General features: G+C 45.2%; 1 protein-coding gene across 7 annotated transcripts in view; it reads right to left on the reverse strand.

Moving 5' to 3' along the window:
* KLHL32 (kelch like family member 32) overlaps positions 1-22,119 on the reverse strand; it is a 508,172-nt gene that overhangs the window by 285,022 nt on the left and 201,031 nt on the right. For all 7 annotated transcript variants that reach the window (XM_069726338.1, XM_069726337.1, XM_069726339.1 and 4 more), the window contains one exon: positions 4,707-4,814. In XM_069726338.1, coding sequence (XP_069582439.1) covers positions 4,707-4,814 — 108 coding nt within the window. The remainder of the gene's footprint in view (positions 1-4,706; positions 4,815-22,119) is intronic.

Consider the following 22,119-nt stretch of genomic DNA (forward strand, 5'->3'; position numbering starts at 1 on the left):
GCCTCACTTTTGGCATCGCTGTGTGAGAAAGTTCCCACGCAGCAATTGCCATAAAGTGAGACCAGTGAACTACAGTAACCTCTCAGTGATGAACTGCAGGAGCCATTGTCTCCTGTCAGTGTGTCACTGAGGGTCCTATAGAGCAGTGACATCACCCGATGTCACTGTTCTATAGGGGAGATCGTCGTGGGACACCAGTTATTAATTGGACTGCGTCGGACAGGGAGTATACAGTTTATTATTTTACGTTTTTTGCAGGCGATCGAGTAAGGTAAGTATGGTGAAATTAAGAATAATAAAATACTTTTTGCTGGCTGTGTCTTTATTTCTTTTTTAACTCTTTCACTACTCTAGGATTAATAATGGATATGTGTCTTATTGACGCCTCTTCATTATTAACCCGGCTTAATGTCACCTTACAATAGCAAAATAGCAAGGCGACATTAACCCCTTATTGCCCCATATCCAACCGCTACACGGGAGTGGGAAGAGAGGGGCTAAGTGCCGGAATTGGCGCATCTTACAGATGCGCCATTTCTGGGGAGGCTGTGGGCTGGTATTTGTAGCCGGGGGGCACAATATCCATGGCCCCTCTCTAGGCTATGAATAACAGCCCGCATCTGTCTGCGTAGCCATTTTTTTCCCATTTTTTTTTAAATTAAACGTTCATTCATAAACATCGGCCTTGCTATTATATATCTACTAGATGGTGGCCTGATTCTAACGCATCGGGTATTCTAGAATATGTATGTACTTTATTTACGAAGTGGTGTTTAAATCCCGCTGCAATATCGCTGATTGGTCGCGGCCGGTTAGGCGCGAGCATCAGCGAAGCGTGGTTTAAATCCTGTACCAATTCATGGCCTGACTGCACCTGTCGCTGATTGGTCGCGCCAGCTGCCCGCGACCAATCAGCGACGCGGGATTTCCGTTACAGACCCTTAGACAATTATATATACTAGATGGTGGCTCGATTCTAACGCATTGGATATTCTAGAATATGGTTGTATGTATGTACGTCGCGCTGTGAGGGTTAAATTCCGCGCCAATATCGCTGATTGGTTGCGGTCGGCTGTGTAGTATGTAGCACAGCCACGTAGTATACAGCACAGCCATGTAGTATATAGCACAGCGATGTAGTATATAACACAGCCCAGTAGTATATAGCACAGCCCACGCAGTAGATAGCACAGCCACATAGTATATAGCAGCCATGTAGTATATAACACAACCACGTAGTATATAGCACAGCGATGTAGTATATAGCACAGCGATGTAGTATATAACACAGCCCACACAGTAGATAGCACAGAGATGTAGTAATAACACAGCCCATGCAGTATCTAACACAGCCCACGTAGTATATAGCAATGTGGACACCATAGCCCTGTTAAAAAAGAAAAAAAATAGCTCTATACTCACCCTCCGTCGGCCCCCGGATCCAGGTGAGGCGTTTACCAATGCTCATCGCGACGCCCCGGTCCCAAGAGTGCATTGCAGTCTCGCGAGATGATGACGTAACGGTCTCGCGAGACCGCTACGTCATCATCTCGCGAGACCGCAATGCATGGACCGGTCACCGGAGTGTCGTGAGGAGCGGGAAAGGCCTCGGCTGGATCCAGGGGCCGACGGAGGGTGAGTATATAATGATTTTTTTTTTAATATTATTTTTAACATTAGATCTACTATTACTATTACTATTAGATTTACTATTGATGCGTAAAAAGTTGGTCACACAGGGTTAATAGCAGCGTTAACGGAGTGCGTTACACCGTGGCATAGCGCGGTCCGTTAACGCTGCCATTAACCCTGTGTGAGCGCTGACTGGAGGGGGCACTGACTGCAGGGGAGTAGGGAGCGGCCATTTCACCGCCGGACTGTGCCCGCCGCTGATTGGTCGTGGCCGTTTTGCAGCGACCAATCAGCGACTTGGGATTTCCGTGACAGACAGACAGAATAAAGACAGAAGTGACCCTTAGACAATTATATAGTAGATGGATAATCTATCTATAGACATATTTATAGATAGATATATCTATAGATACAGTACATAGATATACTAAACATTGGGCTTGGTATTATCTATCTATCTATCTATCTATCGTATCTATCTATTATCTATCTATTATCTATCAATATATCTATCTAGCTATCTATAGATATATCTATCGATAGATATATTCATAGATAGATAATAGATACTATAGATACGATAGAGCTATCTATTATCTATCATCTATCTATCGATCTATCTGTTATCTATCATCTGTCTGTGTGTGTAAACATTATTATTCTTCAATGGAGTATGTAAATGAAGAGGTTGAACAAGAAATGATATCGCCCTTTTTTTTTGGTATATCTTTATTGAGCTTACAAAAACACACACAAATCCGCATGAAAAAAACGTGTCAAAAACGCATCAAAAACGCATGAAAAATGCAGGTGACCTGCCAGTGACTTCAGGTGCCGAATTGGTGCAGATTTTACCTGCGTCAAATCCTGATCAAATCCTGATGCAATCCTGAACGTGGACACATACCCTAAAGCTATGCTCACACATTGATTTTTGAGGAGTTACATGAGAAGGATCTTGGCTAAAATCCTCCTTTAAAATAGTTCCAAAAATACTTGGAAAATTCTTCTCATTCATTTTTACCTTACATATACTTTGCTGGTCATATCAGCAATTTTTTCAACTTTTTTTTTTTCTCCTGAAAAGGTTTGGGAAAACTACAGTTGTAAGAAAACAAAAGTGGATGTCATTAGTTTAAAACGGTTTCTGTAGAAGAGCACCAAAGTAGGAACTGTAAAATCAAGAGGCTGAAAAAAAAAACTCTTCTAAAACCTCCCTGGAAAAACAAAAACTCCTCCTAAAACTCCACTCAATAAGAGCAATTTCCGCTTGAAAAACGTATGGTCTTTGAATGCCTCAAAAATACTCAGTATGAACATAGCCTGAGGTGGCAAAAACACATTGTGTTTCGTGCATTTTTTGATGCAACTTTTGAAGCATAACTAAGGATGGTCCAAAAAAAAAAAAAGAGTTGTAGAATAATTCCTGTATAATACTCCTCCCATGAGAAACTGCATCAAAAGGGTGCAAGTGAGAGTAAATGCTGTTGATATTTAGGCACTCAACAAAAAAGCAAGACAGCAAAAATATATTCAATAGCCACTAGATGGTGCCAAAGATTAAATAATAAAAGATATCACTGCTGGGAAATACTTGATAGAGGAGTTACAGGGAAGAGTTCATACTAGGGTGAGGCTGCGATCACATGAGTATATACAAAATCCTGCATTTTCCTTCCCCAAAAATGCTTTTACATCTATATTGTGTTCCGAATAACCATTTTTAATAACCATATTACATATGTTTGGCGGTTTTCTATGTTCTATGTCCGTTCTGTTCATACGCATCATACGGTTTTTACATAAACAATTTCATAAATAAATATGTTTGCCATCTTAATAATTGTAATGGACATGACATACAGATAGTAACCCATACGCGATCCATTTCTTGTGGATCAAATCGATTATAATGGGCTAGTCCGAAACTAGTGAATTCTGCGCAGCCCAATTACATAACCTTGATCAGGGCACTGTCCAATTTTTACAAGGACAGCACACACCCATATAAATAAATACACTCATCTTACCGAGCCCGAACAGTAATGTTTTATTTATGTCATTCAAAAACTTATTAAAATTAGCAAATTTCATATTCTAACACATTTTTGCCCCGTAGTCGGAAGAAAAAAGTTGAATACAAAAAAGTAACAAAATCCAAACCGCAAAGTCTTTACGTGAATAGTGCAAAAAAAATTAAAACAAGGTCAGAATTGACAATTTCATTTTTATATTGCCTACACACACACAAAAAAAAAAATGATGAAGAAGTAGTATGTACCCCAAAACGAGTTCAATTAAAATTACAGCTTACTATATAAAAAAAACAAGCTAACACGCAGCTCCTTTGATGTAAAAATAAATATGTTATGGGTCTTCTGTGGGGGCAAGAAACCTGTTTTAATTATGTAAAAGTAGAAAAAGCAAAAAAAGTATAAATTTGGTAACATCGTTATAATATAAAGCATAAGACACAATACAGTTAAAGGGGTTGTCTGTTCTAAAATGACAGGTCTATGTGACTGCAGACTTGTGAGTCCTCCCACGGCACGCACTGCACGCTGTGGGGATTCGCCGGTGTCGGCGCAGAGAATGGCGGTCGTGTGACTACAAATATGCGATATACATATTCCTGGCTACATTTCAACTAGACTGTTTTCGGCGCAGTCAGGTTTTGGCCAGCAATAAGAATATTGCATACTTTCAGTCACATTACCGCCGTTCACGGAGCGGACACCAACGAGTCATCCCAGCGGTCAGTGTGCGCCGTGGTAGGATTCACGTGTCCGCAGTCACATACTATAGAGTGACTGCAGACTTGTCATTTTTGACCGGACAACCCTTGTAAGATGTCATTTACACCTCATAATGGTTACCAAAACCTTAAATAAATACGTTGGGAAAATTGCATTTCTTTTACATTCTCTCCCCAAAAATTATAAAATGTTTTCAAATAAATGATATGGACCCACCTTGTAAAAACACAAGCTCTCATGCTTAAGGGGTTACGTTGTAATAAGAAACGCAAAGCGCAAACATTAAGACCAAGCTGGTAGAATATTATAATACAGTACCTGTCCAGTGTAGGCAAAGTCAAGAGCCTGCTTTAATCCAAGGCTGGTGACGCCATGTAAATTGACTTCATCCGCTTCACTTTCAACCATGCACAGACTGAACATCGCCTGTATATTAAACAGGATGGGTATTAGTTGATTGTAGAACACGCAACACTAGATACACAACCAAGGTGTTCATTACTTTTCAGGGCTTTGGGGTTTATAACTGCGCTATTTAGACAGGTCTATCACTTGGCTTCACAGTATAAATTGTAGACATTATTAACCCTTAAAAGAGCACTTTCACCAAATGCCATTATGTCTCACACAGGAGTAACCTGCTTGTTTTGGACTACTCCTGTGTGCAACATACCTGACCTGATCTCACTGCTGAGCCAGTAGAATTTGAGCACAACAAACATAAGTGTGATTGCTGACACCGCTGAACTCTCAGCTCCAGACAGGCAGCATCGGGGGAGGGGCAGTACAGCCATACTGATAGGGAATTTAGATTGTGAGCCCCATCGAGGACCGCTATGATAACGTGTGCAAAACTGTAAAGCGCAGCGGAATATGTTGCCGCTACATAACAATAAAGATTATTATATTATTATTATTATTACAGCAGAGGTGACCCTGCTACAAAAGGAGGAGATCCGATAGAAGGGTTTGTAATGTGACACAGTTAAACCCAGCTGCACTGCCCCTCTCTCCCCACTGGCTTTAACAGGAGGTTAGACCAGGAGATCAGGGCTGTATCATTACCTCTCACACATTGAGAAGCCCCTTCTAAGCTTTGGTGGGGACGTGTTCTTTTTCTCCAGTGTGTTACTGCCTGCTTAAATTCATGGTCAGTGATATACAGAAAGAACTATACCCACAGTGAAAACCATCTGATAACACTCACTTGGTTTTAACAAACTTTAACTCATTAGGTGCTAAATACCTTGACTGCTAGTATCTCTGCAATGGAGAGGCGAAAAAAAAGTTTAATTCAGATCTACAGCCACTATTAAATACATCGTGTGTCAAGTTCAACATGAAAAATTTGTTGAAAGGTCCTCTTTCAGTACCTAGCCATTTTTCTTTTTGCCCTTTTGTTTTTTACCTACACTTCTTCCAACTTCCAAGTTTTTTTTCCACAAACATAACCATAATGAGGGTTTGTTATTAAGTTGCACTCTTCAAAAGACACTATTCATTTTGCCATACAATGAAAATAGGAAAAAAAAATTCCAGTAGGGTTAAATTGTGAAAAAAATACATTTGTGTAAAAATTACATGGTAATATAATTCTCCAGGTCATTATGATTCTAGCAATACCAAATTTCTAAGTTTTTTTTTATTTTAGGGGTAAAAATAATTCAGAACTTTGCAAAGAAAATAAAAAATTATTTGTGTTACCGTTTTCTGAGATCCATAACTTTTTATTTTCTGCAAAGGAACTGGGTGAGGGATTTATTCTGTGTGCTTTATTGATATCATTTTGTGCAATGCAGTGATAAAAAAAAACCCTGCAATTTTGGTAATTCCATTTGTTTTCCTTTACAGGGCTTAAATACTTTTTAATTTTGATAGTTCAGACTTTTTCTGATACACCAAGACCTTTTTTTTATTTCATTTTTAGTTTATATAGTTTATATAGTTTTAGAATTTTTATATATTTTACATTTTTTATATCTTTTTAAATAATGGTTTTACATTTTTTCCTCTTGTTTTTAGTCCCGTCAGGGGACTTGAATATGTGATCCTTAGATTTTATACTATATGCTGCATTATCAAAGTATTACAGTATATATTGCAGTATATAATGCACTATAATTGCAGTTCTCCTTCACAAAAAGATTAAGATGGCAGCAACAACGGAGTTCAGTAGACCTCGTTTGTAATTGTAAGTCATCGGCTCACTATGATTTCTACATGGGGGTGATTTGAAAGCTGCAGTCGCCCCATTTAAGTGTCGTCAGTGATTGACAGTGGCATCTAAATGGATAACAGTAGCAATAAGTGCTAAATCTAGCCATTTTTGTTACAGGCAAAATGCATATAAAGCAGAGTCAATTCCATACACCCCACAGTGAACTGTGACAAAAATGTACATCGTAGTTCATTAACCAGTTGAAGTGGATTTTCATGCAACTATTTTTTTTAATTATCTGGCTGTACCTGTAATGAGTCTCCAAACCCCCTTGTTACATATATTTTAGGGGGGTTTAGCTCCGTTTCAATCCTCTGCGGCCATTCTTGTGGGTTCTTACTGCATACATCTTGAACTTCCTGCCAGCTCTACCTCTGTGCCTCTAAACTAAATTTCCCAAGAGATAGAGCTGTATCTATTCCATAGCTCACACACTCCCACTTTCAGTCCCCACATACTTCACCTACAAAGCACCATCTGGAGACTCCTATATAGTCTCAAGATGGATAAGTCATTGTCCTATAATTCTGCCCACTTCACTTAGTATGTGATGTCCTGACACTATCCTGCAGTCAGTAATGTTAAATGTGAAGACACTGGCACCACAAAGGCTCAGTGCACTGTAGGGTAATAATGAGTCATATAATCTAGTCATTTATTCCAATATAATATGGAACTCAAATATTAATCATAATGAATGGTGCTCTAAAACTTAATCATAATTCCTGCTGCCTAAAGTCACAAGTTGATAACATTGGTTGTTCTGTATGGAGCCTGAAATGTTTGTGTACTTTCCCTGCTTTGCTTTCTTCCCTGTAGAGCAGGGGTGTCAAACTGCATTCCTCGAGGGCTGCAAACAGGTCATGTTTTCAGGATTTCCTTGAGCTGCACAGGTGATAATTTAATCACCTACACAAATAATGAGTTGGTGATTAAATTATCACCTGTGCAGTACAAGGAAATCCTGAAAACATGACCTGTTTGCAACCCTCGAGGAATGCAGTTTGACACACCTTGCTGTAGAGTACACATCCCAAGTGAATCACAACTAGCCAAGAAGAGCAGGATATGGCCCTGTGACATTACTGTTCAGAGTTCACCACAGCCACTGGCTGAACCACTCAAAGAGCAGCCATGACATTTTTTGGATTTGAATGGCAGGAAGTATAGCGCTGGAGGTCACATCACCACATGACAGCTCAGGTACAGAGCAGAACTTTAACAGTAAGTAAATCATGAAGTTTCTTAATTTCTGAAACCTTTTACAATACTTTATAAATCAAAGTGCCCTAAATAGATCTTTTAAACCTAAGGAAAACTTAATTTGAAAATCCATGTTGGAATAGCTGTTTAATTTCCACTCACCTACCCTGATTGACAGCTCTTCAATTTCCCTCCACTCTGCTGCTGAGATCTCTCATTGTTCCGTACAAGCTGCAGCTGTCAGAAAGGCTGAATACATTTGGTTCTCTCACCCTTTAGCTAGACTCAGAAACTGACTTATTATATTTTACTGCGGGCATGTGCCATGTGATTGTTTATAGCTGAGCACTACACACCTATCAATAAGCCTGCTGTACTTTTCAGGTCTGGCTGTTTTACTAACGGAAAGCACTGCAAACACAGGTACAAGTAATAATGTCCAATAATAATCCATTTCATATTGTTAAATCTGTTAACAGATACCATTTAAAGCATAAAGACATACAAAGCTCAGCAATTACCCTTAAAAACTCAAAAGACCTGAATAAAAAGAAGAGCGGGCAGTGTGGTCATAAAAAGCATGAAAATTCACAAATAGTTAGACAATTTAATGAATTGGTAAGGGTATGAATCTATAGTTAACAAAAATATCACAAACATATAAGATATATAGCAGCTATTGTAATATCAATAACAGTCATTGAATATACTGTACGTGGCACCAACTTAGAAAATCAATTACAACATAGATGTATGTAACTTGAAGCAATAAAAAGAACCACCATGTTGGTGCCCATAAAATAGAGTAATATATTAATTAGCCACCATACCCACTGTAAGGTGGCTATTGGACACATACTGTAGTTGTATCACAGAGGTGGTTGTCCTCTGGGATGTAAACCTGGAGTATTGCTGTAGTGCACATAGTACTAAGAGGCTTGTTTTGTGCCCCTGGGCCATGTTTTACGGGCAGCCTAAGGGATGAGTGCGTCTGACTGCCCACATACCCCTTGTCTGGGTGTAGTACACATGTTAAAATGGATACTGTTGTTTGTCACGTGAGCTGTGTGCATGGAGGAAGAAGGTCTCCTCTGTGTTATCTCTAGACTGAGTTGGTATACTGGATGCTATCCAGCTTGTGTGACCAGGACTGGGTCTAAAGAGACTTTGTCAAGAACCGATTATTTTGTTTTGCCTGCAAGAAAAGGCCATTTGTTTTTGCTTTGCTTGTGGCTGATTTATGAAGCACCAATAAACCAGCATGGACATTTAAATGGACACGCTTCCTGTGTAGCTTTAAGATGTACCCAAGTGAACAGCAATCCCACACCACCATGTGCAATTATGAGTCAAAGACCACACTGCCCAGTACCTCAATGCGCATTTGGCGGGCAGCTTCGTCAGGGGGTCAAATCTTGGCCCACATTTGTAGGAGTTTTTGTGGTATGGTATCCCATAGAATGTTGATTATGAAAGGAAACTAAAGGTTTTCTGACAAATCCGTAGGGGTCTACTCATTTATGCTGAGCACTGTATTTACAGTGATGTATTTACATTGCATAGTCTGAAAAAGTCCTGTAGTCCAGCAGTGCAATTATAATATGAGGCTACACAATACAAATCTTATTTATATAGTATCAGAAGTTCTCATTGTAATTTTCAATGCAGAATTTAACCCCTTTATGACACCCCCTTTGCGGGAGGTGCGTTCCCGCAAACTGTCGTACATGTACGGAGTGACAGGCATTTAACCGCTCTAATGCTGCCGTCAATAGTGACAGCGACAACGATTGGCAAAGCAGAGGGAGAAAGCTCACTCTCTGCTCTGATCGGCACAACATGATTGTGCTGATGGTCTCCATCGGCCAAAATATGGCTGCGGAGTCACCCAGGTATGGTGGCCTGTAAGCTCCTGTTTGGAGAAGAAGCTGACATGCCTCCGGCTTGCATGCGATGCCCTGATCTAGTGCCACGTAATGCAAAAGCAGTAGATCAGGGCAAGGAAAGTTGATGTCCCATCCTGGGATAAGGTAAAGAAGTTTTTAACAAAAGTTTTTAAAAGTAGTAAAAATATAAAAAAACTAAATAAAGAACAAAAACAAGGAAAAATATTAAAGCAATAAATACATATATTTATGTCAAAACAAATAAAGTACACATATTTGGTATGTTAACGCCTTCAGTGAACTCCGCAAAAAAAAAAGTGGCAAAAAAACTGTTTTTTTATTACAGTGCTGAAGAAAAAGTGGAATAAAACGCAATTAAAAAGAAACAGAAATAGTATAGCTAAAAATGTCATCTTGCCCGGCAAAAAACAGCTGCCGTACATCTCCATCAGCGGTAAAAAGATAAAAAAAGCTATATATCCCAGAATATAGCGATGCAAAAACAATTATTTTTTCTATAAAATAGCTTTTATTGTGCAAAAGCGCAAAACATAAAAAAAGATATAAATGTGGTGTGAAGAATATGGGAGATAGAATTCCATGTAAATTATTTGTACCTTAAGGGTATGTGCACACGTAGATGGAACCTCTGCGGATTTTTCCGCACCTATTCTGAGAAATCCGCAGGTAAAAAGCACTGCGTTTTACCTGCGGATTTACTGCGGATTTTATGCGTTTTTTGTGCGGATTCCACCTTTGATTTACACCTGCGGATTCCCATTATGAAGCAGGTGTAAACCACTGCGGAATACGCACAAAGAATGAACATGCGGATTTTGTTTTCCATAGGTTTACATGGTACTGTAAACTCATGGAAAACAGCTGTGAATCTGCAGCGCCAAAACCCCTGCGGATACGCAACAAAATTCGCAACATATGCACATACCCTTAAACCCCCTTCAGTGTGCAGCTGTATGAGAACACCTAGCTCAACATGGGGGGGGGGGGTCAAGCCTCATAAGGATGTGAGTGACAGATCTCACACCTTGAGCCAGGTAAGCTCAGGAAAAAAGCCTGCTTGCCATGTGGGTACCATGCTGTCTAACTTCTTTGTTCCAACAGCGATTTCATAAGAGAAAGTTCTGGCTAAACACCGGCTATATTTTCGAGAACCTCTGGAACTGGCCGAACGCCTTCCAGGGTCTCAATCTGTTCTAGCATGACAGGGTGAGGAGATACTTAGAATGGCTTGTAGGAATCAGATAGCAAAGATATACAGTTATATGAAAAAGTTTGGGCACCCCTATTAATCTTAAGCTTAATGTTTTATAAAAAAAAAAAAAATTTTTTGCAACATCTATTTCAGTTTCATACAGTATATCTAATAACTGTTGGACACAGTAATGTTTCTGCCTTGAAATGAGGTTTATTGGACTAACAGAAAATGTGCAATCTGCATTCAAACAAAATTTGACAGGTGCATAAGTATGGGCACCCCACCAGAAAAGTGACATTAATAATTAGTAGATCCTCCTTTTGCAAAAATAACGTCGGTGAGATGGACGCCGGCGTTGGACAGCGGCCAGGTAAGAAGAAAGGTGTTTTTTATTTTTACTGAATGCGGCAAGCTCGGGGCATGATAAAGACAAGAGGGTAGAATGGGAGACACAGGGGCTTGATGGAGACACGGGGGCAGGAATGAAAACAGCACAGGGGGCAAGAATGGAAACAACACACGGGGCAGCAATGGAAACAACACAGGGCAGGAATGGAAACAACACAGGGGGCAGCAATGGAAACAACACAGGGGGCAGCAATGGAAACAACACAGGGGCAGCAATGGAAACAACACAGGGGGCAGGAATGGAAACAACACAGGGGGCAGGAATGGAAACAACACAGGGGGCAGCAATGGAAACAACACAGGGGGCAGGAATGGAAACAACACAGGGGGCAGGAATGGAAACAACACAGGGCAGGAATGGAAACAACACAGGGGCAGGAATGTAAACAACACAGGGGCAGGAATGTAAACATCACAAGGGGCAGAATGTGAGACACGGGGCAGGAATGGAAACAACACGGGGGGCAGGAATGGAAACAACACGGGGCAGGAATGGAAACAACACAAGGGGCAGAATGTGAGGCATGGGGAAGGAATGGAAACAACACAGGGGGTAGCAATGGAAACAACACAAGGGGCAGGAATGGAAACAACACAGGGGGCAGGAATGGAAACAACACAAGGGGCAGGAATGGAAACAACACAGGGGCAGGAATGGAAACAACACAGGGGCAGGAATGGAAACAACACAGGGGGCAGAATGTGAGACACGGGGCAGGAATGGAAACAACACAAGGGGCAGAATGTGAGGCATGGGGAAGGAATGGAAACAACACAGGGGGTAGCAATGGAAACAACACAAGGGGCAGGAATGGAAACAACACAGGGGGCAGGAATGGAAACAACACAGGGCAGGAATGGAAACAACACAGGGGCAGCAATGGAAACAACACAGGGGGCAGAAATGGAAACAACACAGGGGGCAGGAATGGAAACAACACAGGGGGCAGGAATGGAAACAACGCAGGGGGCAGGAATGGAAACAACACAGGGGCAGCAATGGAAACAACACAGGGGGCAGGAATGGAAACAACACAGGGGGCAGGAATGGAAACAACACAGGGGGCAGGAATGGAAACAACACAGGGCAGGAATGGAAACAACACAGGGGGCAGAAATGGAAACAACACAGGGGCAGCAATGGAAACAACACAGGGGGCAGGAATGGAAACAACACAGGGGGCAGGAATGGAAACAACACAGGGGGCAGCAATGGAAACAACACAGGGGGCAGGAATGGAAACAACACAGGGGGCAGGAATGGAAACAACACAGGGCAGGAATGGAAACAACACAGGGGCAGCAATGGAAACAACACAGGGGGCAGAAATGGAAACAACACAGGGGCAGCAATGGAAACAACAAAGGGGGCAGCAATGGAAACAACACGGGGCAGGAATGGAAACAACACAGGGGGCAGGAATGGAAACAACACAGGGGGCAGGAATGGAAACAACACAGGGGCAGCAATGGAAACAACACAGGGGGCAGCAATGGAAACAACACAGGGGGCAGGAATGGAAACAACACAGGGGGCAGGAATGGAAACAACACAGGGGGCAGGAATGGAAACAACACAGGGGGCAGGAATGGAAACAACACAGGGGGCAGGAATGGAAACAACACAGGGGGCAGGAATGGAAACAACACAGGGGGCAGGAATGGAAACAACACAGGGCAGGAATGGAAACAACACAGGGGGCAGGAATGGAAACAACACAGGGCAGGAATGGAAACAACACAGGGGGCAGGAATGGAAACAACACGGGCAGGAATGGAAACAACACAGGGCAGGAATGGAAACAACACAGGGGCAGGAATGTAAACATCACAAGGGGCAGAATGTGAGACACGGGGCAGGAATGGAAACAACACGGGGGGCAGGAATGGAAACAACACAGGGGGCAGGAATGGAAACAACACAAGGGGCAGAATGTGAGACACGGGGCAGGAATGGAAACAACACGGGGCAGGAATGGAAACAACACAGGGGCAGGAATGGAAACAACACAGGGGCAGGAATGGAAACAACACAGGTGGCAGAATGTGAGACACGGGGCAGGAATGGAAACAACACAGTGGCAGGAATGGAAACAACACAAGGGGCAGGAATGGAAACAACACAGGGGCAGGAATGGAAACAACACAGGTGGCAGAATGTGAGACACGGGGCAGGAATGGAAACAACACGGGGCAGGAATGGAAACAACACAGGGGCAGGAATGGAAACAACACAGGGGCAGGAATGGAAACAACACAGGGGCAGGAATGGAAACAACAGGTGGCAGAATGTGAGACACGGGGCAGGAATGGAAACAACACAAGGGGCAGAATGTGAGGCATGGGGAAGGAATGGAAACAACACAGGGGGTAGCAATGGAAACAACACAAGGGGCAGGAATGGAAACAACACAAGGGGCAGAATGTGAGGCACGGGGCAGGAATGGAAACAACACAAGGGGCAGAATGTGAGACACGGGGCAGAAATGGAAACAACATGGGGCAGGAATGGAAACAACACAGGGGGCAGGAATGGAAACAACACAAGGGGCAGAATGTGAGGCACGGGGCAGGAATGGAAACAACACAAGGGGCAGAATGTGAGACACGGGGCAGGAATGGAAACAACACAGGGCAGGAATGGAAACAACACAGGAGGCAGAATGTGAGGCACGGGGCAGGAATGGAAACAACATGGGGGGCAGGAATGCAAACAACACAGGGGGCAGAATGTGAGACACAGGGCAGGAATGGAAACAACACGGGGCAGGAATGGATACAACACAGGGGCAGAATGTGAGACACGGGGCAGGAATGGAAACAACACGGGGCAGGAATGGAAAAAACACAGGGGGCAGCAATGGAAACAGCACAAGGGGCAGAATGTGAGGCACGGGGCAGGAATGGAAACAACACAAGGGGCAGAATGTGAGGCACGGGGCAGGAATGGAAACAACACGAGGCAGGAATGGAAACAGCACAGGGGGCAGGAATGGAAACAACTCAGGGGCAGGAATGGAAACAACACAAGGGGCAGAATGTGAGGCATGGGGCAGGAATGGTAACAACACGGGGCAGGAATGGAAACAACACAGGGGGCAGGAATGGAAACAACACAAAGGGCAGAATGTGAGGCACGGGGCAGGAATGGAAACAAAACAAGAGGCAGGAATGGAAGCAACACAAGGGCAGAATGTGAGACACAGGAGGCAGGAATGGAAACAACACAGGTGGCAGAATGTGAGACACGGGGCAGGAATGGAAACAACACGGGGCAGGAATGGAAACAACACAAGGGGCAGAATGTGAGGCATGGAGCAGGAATGGAAACAACACAGGGGGTAGCAATGGAAACAACACAAGGGGCAGAATGTCAGACACGGGGCAGGAATGGAAACAACACAAGGGGCAGGAATGGAAACAACACAAGGGGCAGAATGTGAGGCACGGGGCAGGAATGGAAACAACACAAGAGGCAGAATGTGAGACACGGGGCAGAAATGGAAACAACATGGGGCAGGAATGGAAACAACACAGGGGGCAGGAATGGAAACAACACAAGGGGCAGAATGTGAGGCACGGGGCAGGAATGGAAACAACACAAGGGGCAGAATGTGAGACACGGGGCAGGAATGGAAACAACACAGGGCAGGAATGGAAACAACACAGGGGGCAGAATGTCAGACACGGGGCAGGAATGGAAACAACATGGGGGCAGGAATGCAAACAACACGGGGCAGAATGTGAGACACAGGGCAGGAATGGAAACAACACAGGGGGCAGAATGTGAGACATGGGGCAGGAATGGAAACAACACGGGGCAGGAATGGAAACAACACAGGGGGCAGCAATGGAAACAGAACAAGGGGCAGAATGTGAGGCACGGGGCAGGAATGGAAACAACACGGGGCAGGAATGAAAACAACACAGGTGGCAGAATGTGAGACACGGGGCAGGAATGGAAACAACACAGGTGGCAGGAATGGAAACAACACAAAGGGCAGAATGTGAGGCACGGGGCAGGAATGGAAACAACACAAGAGGCAGGAATGGAAGCAACACAAGGGCAGAATGTGAGACACAGGAGGCAGGAATGGAAACAACACAGGTGGCAGGAATGGAAACAACACAAAGGGCAGAATGTGAGGCACGGGGCAGGAATGGAAATAACACAAGAGGCAGGAATGGAAGCAACACAAGGGCAGAATGTGAGACACAGGAGGCAGGAATGGAAACAACACAGGTGGCAGAATGTGAGACACGGGGCAGGAATGGAAACAACACGGGGCAGGAATGGAAACAACACAAGGGGCAGAATGTGAGGCATGGGGCAGGAATGGAAACAACACAGGGGGTAGCAATGGAAACAACACAAGGGGCAGAATGTCAGACACGGGGCAGGAATGGAAACAACACAAGGGGCAGGAATGGAAACAACACAAGGGGCAGAATGTGAGGCACGGGGCAGGAATGGAAACAACACAAGGGGCAGAATGTGAGACACGGGGCAGAAATGGAAACAACATGGGGCAGGAATGGAAACAACACAGGGGGCAGGAATGGAAACAACACAGGGGGCAGAATGTGAGACACGGGGCAGGAATGGAAACAACATGGGGGCAGGAATGCAAACAACACAGGGGGCAGAATGTGAGACACAGGGCAGGAATGGAAACAACACGGGGCAGGAATGGAAACAACACAGGGGGCAGAATGTGAGACATGGGTCAGGAATGGAAACAACACGGGGCAGGAATGGAAACAACACAGGGGGCAGCAATGGAAACAGAACAAGGGGCAGAATGTGAGGCACGGGGCAGGAATGGAAACAACACGGGGCAGGAATGGAAACAACACAAGGGGCAGAATGTGAGGCACGGGGCAGGAATGGAAACAACACGAGGTAGGAATGGAAACAGCACAGGGGGCAGGAATGGAAACAACACAAGGGGCAGAATGTGAGGCATGGGGCAGGAATGGTAACAACACGGGGCAGGAATGGAAACAACACAGGGGGCAGGAATGGAAACAACACAAAGGGCAGAATGTGAGGCACGGGGCAGGAATGGAAACAACACAAGAGGCAGGAATGGAAGCAACACAAGGGCAGAATGTGAGACACAGGAGGCAGGAATGGAAACAACACAGGGGGCAGAATGTGAGGCATGGGGCAGGAATGGAAACAACACAAGGGGTAGCAATGGAAACAACACAAGGGGCAGAATGTGAGGCACGGGGCAGGAATGGAAACAACACGGGGCAGGAATGGAAACAACACAGGGGGCAGCAATGGAAACAACACAAGGGGCAGAATGTGAGGCACGGGGCAGGAATGGAAACAACACAAGGGGCAGAATGTGAGACACGGGGCAGGAATGGAAACAACAAGGGGCAGGAATGGAAACAACACAGGGGGCAGAATGTGAGACACGGGGCAGGAATGGAAACAACACGGGGCAGGAATGGAAACAACACAGGGGGCAGGAATGGAAACAACACAGGGGCAGGAATGGAAACAACACAGGGGGCAGAATGTGAGACACGGGGCAGGAATGGAAACAACATGGGGCAGGAATGGAAACAACACAGGGGGCAGCAATGGAAACAACACAAGGGGCAGAATGTGAGGCACGGAGCAGGAATGGAAACAATACGGGGGGGCAGAATGTGAGACACGGGGCAGGAATGGAAACAACACGGGGCAGGAATGGAAACAACACAGGGGGCAGCAATGGAAACAACACAAGGGGCAGAATGTGAGGCACGGGGCATGAATGGAAACAACACGGGGCAGGAATGGAAACAACACAGGGGGCAGCAATGGAAACAACACAAGGGGCAGAATGTGAGGCACGGGGTAGGAATGGAAACAACACGAGGCAGGAATGGAAACAACACAGGGGGCAGGAATGGAAACAACACAGGGGCAGGAATGGAAAAACACAGGGGGCAGGAATGGAAACAACACAGGGGCAGGAATGGAAACAACACAGGGGGCAGAATGTGAGACACGGGGCAGGAATGGAAACAACAAGGGGCAGGAATGGAAACAACACAGGGGGCAGCAATGGAAACAACACAAGGGGCAGAATGTGAGGCACGGGGCAGGAATGGAAACAACACGGGGCAGGAATGGAAACAACACAGGGGGCAGCAATGGAAACAACACAAGGGGCAGAATGTGAGGCACGGGGCAGGAATGGAAACAACACGAGGCAGGAATGGAAACAACACAGGGGGCAGGAATGGAAACAACACAGGGGGCAGGAATGGAAACAACACAAGGGGCAGAATGTGAGGCATGGGGCAGGAATGGTAACAACACGGGGCAGGAATGGAAACAACACAGGGGGCAGGAATGGAAACAACACAAAGGGCAGAATGTGAGGCACGGGGCAGGAATGGAAACAACACAAGAGGCAGGAATGGAAGCAACACAAGGGCAGAATGTGAGACACAGGGGGCAGGAATGGAAACAACACAGGGGGCAGAATGTGAGGCATGGGGCAGGAATGGAAACAACACAAGTGGCAGGAATGGAAACAACACAGGGGGTAGCAATGGAAACAACACAAGGGGCAGAATGTGAGGCACGGGGCAGGAATGGAAACAACACGGGGCAGGAATGGAAACAACACAGGGGGCAGCAATGGAAACAACACAAGGGGCAGAATGTGAGGCACGGGGCAGGAATAGAAACAACACGGGGCAGGAATGGAAACAACACAGGGGGCAGCAATGGAAATAACACAAGGGGCAGAATGTGAGGTACGGGGCAGGAATGGAAACAACACGGGGCAGGAATGGAAACAACACGGGGCAGGAATGGAAACAACACGGTGCAAGAATGGAAACAACACAGGGGGCAGGAATGGAAACAACACAGGGGGCAGAATGTGAGGCATGGGGCATAAATGGAAACAACACAAGAGGCAGGAATGGAAGCAACACAAGGGCAGAATGTGAGACACAGGGGGCAGGAATGGAAACAACACAGGGGGCACAATGTGAGGCATGGGGCAGGAATGGAAACAACACAGGTGGCAGGAATGGAAACAACACAGGGGGCAGCAATGGAAACAACACAAGGGGCAGAATGTGAGGCACGGGGCAGGAATGGAAACAACACGGGGCAGGAATGGAAACAATACAGGGGGCAGCAATGGAAACAACACAAGGGGCAGAATGTGAGGCACGGGGCAGGAATGGAAACAACACGGGGCAGGAATGGAAATAACACAGGGGGCAGGAATGGAAACAACACAGGGCAGGAATGGAAACAACACAGGTGGCAGGAATGGAAACAACACAGGGGGCAGCAATGGAAACAACACAGGGGGCAGCAATGGAAACAACACAGGGCAGGAATGGAAACAACACGGGGCAGGATGTTATGAACAGGTGATTCAGAACCACAATGGACCTAGTGGTTAAGAGCACACAAAGTGACCTGATAGTTACTAACATAGGACGAGCTCTGAGACGTGGGAACTCTGCTGACGGCAATCCCTAATCCTATCATACCACACTAGAGGTAGCCGTGGATTGCGCCTAACACTCCCTATGCAACTCGGCACAGCCTGAGAAACTAGCTAGCCCTGAAGATAGAAAAATAAGCCTACCTTGCCTCAGAGAAATTCCCCAAAGGAAAAGGCAGCCCCCCACATATAATGACTGTGAGTTAAGATGAAAATACAAACACAGAGATGAAAGAGATTTTAGCAAAGTGAGGCCCGACTTACTGAATAGCTTATGCAGGATAGAGAGGCCACAGGAACGATCCAGGAGGAAGCAAGACCAATACTAGAACATTGACTGGAGGCCAGGATCAAAGCACCAGGTGGAGTTAAATAGAGCAGCACCTAACCACTTAACCTCATCACCTGAGGAAGGAAACTCAGAAGAAGCAGCCCCACTCACATCCACCAGAGGAAGCTCATAGACAGAACCAGCCGAAGTACCACTCATGACCACAGGAGGGAGCTTGACCACAGAATTCACAACAGTACCCCCTCCCCTTGAGGAGGGGTCACCGAACCCTCACCAGAGCCCCCAGGCCGACCAGGATGAGCCAAATGAAAGGCACGAACCAGATCGGCAGCATGAACATCAGAGGCAAAGACCCAGGAATTATCTTCCTGACCATAACCCTTCCACTTAACCAGGTACTGGAATTTCCGTCTCGAAATACGAGAATCCAAAATCTTCTCCACTATATACTCCAACTCCCCCTCAACCAAAACCGGGGCAGGAGGATCAACGGATGGAACCACAGGTACCACGTATCTCCGCAACAATGACCTATGGAATACGTTATGGATGGAAAAAGAAGCTGGAAGGGTCAAACGAAAAGACACAGGATTAAGAACCTCAGAAATCCTATACGGACCAATGAAACGAGGTTTAAACTTAGGAGAGGAAACTTTCATAGGAATATAACGAGATGACAACCAAACCAAATCCCCAACACGAAGTCGGGGACCCACACAGCGCCTGCGGTTAGCGAAACGTTGAGCCTTCTCCTGAGACAATGTCAAATTGTCCACCACATGAGTCCAAATCTGCTGCAACCTATCCACCACAGTATCCACACCAGGACAGTCAGAAGACTCAACCTGCCCTGAAGAGAAACGAGGATGGAAACCAGAATTGCAGAAAAACGGCGAAACCAAAGTAGCCGAGCTGGCCCGATTATTAAGGGCGAACTCAGCCAAAGGCAAAAAGGACACCCAATCATCCTGATCGGCAGAAACAAAACATCTCAGATATGTTTCCAAGGTCTGATTGGTTCGTTCAGTCTGGCCATTTGTCTGAGGATGGAAAGCCGAGGAAAAAGACAAATCAATGCCCATCCTAGCACAAAAGGCTCGCCAAAACCTCGAAACAAACTGGGAACCTCTGTCAGAAACGATGTTCTCCGGAATGCCATGTAAACGGACCACATGCTTGAAGAACAATGGCACCAAATCAGAGGTGGAAGGCAATTTAGAAAAGGGTACCAAATGGACCATCTTAGAGAAGCGATCACAAACAACCCAAATGACCGACATTTTTTGAGAGACGGGGAGATCCGAAATAAAATCCATAGAGATATGTGTCCAGGGCCTCTTCGGGACTGGCAAGGGCAAAAGCAACCCACTGGCACGAGAACAGCAGGGCTTAGCCCGAGCACAAATCCCACAGGACTGCACAAACGAACGCACATCCCGCGACAGAGACGGCCACCAAAAGGATCTAGCCACCAAATCTCTGGTACCAAAGATTCCAGGATGACCAGCCAACACCGAACAATGAACCTCAGAGATAACTCTACTCGTCCATTTATCAGGGACAAACAGTTTCTCCGCTGGGCAACGGTCAGGTCTATTAGCCTGAAATTTTTGCAGCACTCTTCAGAGATGTCGGCTGAGTCCAATCATAAATGGCCTGAACTTTAACAGGGTCCATCTTGATAGTAGAAGGGGAAAAAATGAACCCCAAAAATGAAACCTTCTGAACACCAAAGAGACACTTTGACCCCTTCACAAACAAAGAATTCGCACGCAGAACCTGGAACACCATTCTGACCTGCTTCACGTGAGACTCCCAATCATCCGAGAAGACCAAAATATCATCCAAGTATACAATCAGGAATTTATCCAGGTACTCTCGGAAGATGTCATGCGTAAAGGACTGAAACACTGATGGAGCATTAGAAAGCCCGAATGGCATAACCAGGTACTCAAAATGGCCCTCGGGCATATTAAATGCTGTTTTCCATTCATTGCCCTGTTTAATACGCACAAGATTATACGCACCACGAAGATCTATCTTGGTGAACCAACTAGCCCCCTTAATCCGAGCAAACAAATCAGACAGCAACGGCAAGGGGTACTGAAATTTGACCGTGATTTTATTTAGAAGGCGGCAATCAATACAAGGTCTCAGCGAACCATCCTTCTTGGCCACAAAAAAGAACCCTGCTCCCAATGGCAACGACGACGGACGAATATGACCCTTCTCCAAGGATTCCTTTACGTAACTCCGCATAGCGGCGTGTTCAGGCACAGACAAATTAAACAGTTGACCTTTAGGAAATTTACTACCAAAATCAAATCAATAGCACAATCACAATCCCTATGCGGAGGTAGGGCACTGGACTTGGGCTCATCAAATACATCCCGGTAATCCGACAAGAACTCTGGGACCTCAGAAGGGGTGGATGATGAAATAGACAGAAAAGGAACATCACCATGTACCCCCTGACAACCCCAGCTGGACACAGACATTGATTTCCTATCCAATACTGGGTTATGGACTTGTAGCCAGGGCAACCCCAACACGACCACATCATGCACATTATGCAACACCAAAAAGCGAATATCCTCCTGATGCGCAGGAGCCATGCACATGGTCAGCTGGGTCCAGTACTGAGGCTTATTCTTGGCCAAAGGCGTAGCATCAATTCCTCTCAATGGAATAGGATACTGCAAGGGCTCCAAGAAAAACCCACAGCGCCTAGCATACTCCAAGTCCATCAAATTCAGGGCAGCGCCTGAATCCACAAATGCCATGACAGAATAGGATGACAAAGAGCAGATCAAAGTAACGGACAAAAGAAATTTCGACTGTACCGTACCAATGGTGGCAGACCTAGCGAACCGCTTAGTGCGCTTAGGACAATCGGAGATAGCATGAGTGGAATCACCACAGTAAAAACACAGCCCATTCTGACGTCTGTGTTCTTGCCGTTCAGCTCTGGTCAAAGTCCTATCGCACTGCATAGGCTCAGGTCCATGCTCAGATAATACCGCCAAATGG

The sequence above is a fragment of the Ranitomeya imitator genome, chromosome 5, assembly GCF_032444005.1.
Source record: "Ranitomeya imitator isolate aRanImi1 chromosome 5, aRanImi1.pri, whole genome shotgun sequence".
NCBI classification, from domain to species: Eukaryota; Metazoa; Chordata; class Amphibia; order Anura; family Dendrobatidae; genus Ranitomeya; species Ranitomeya imitator.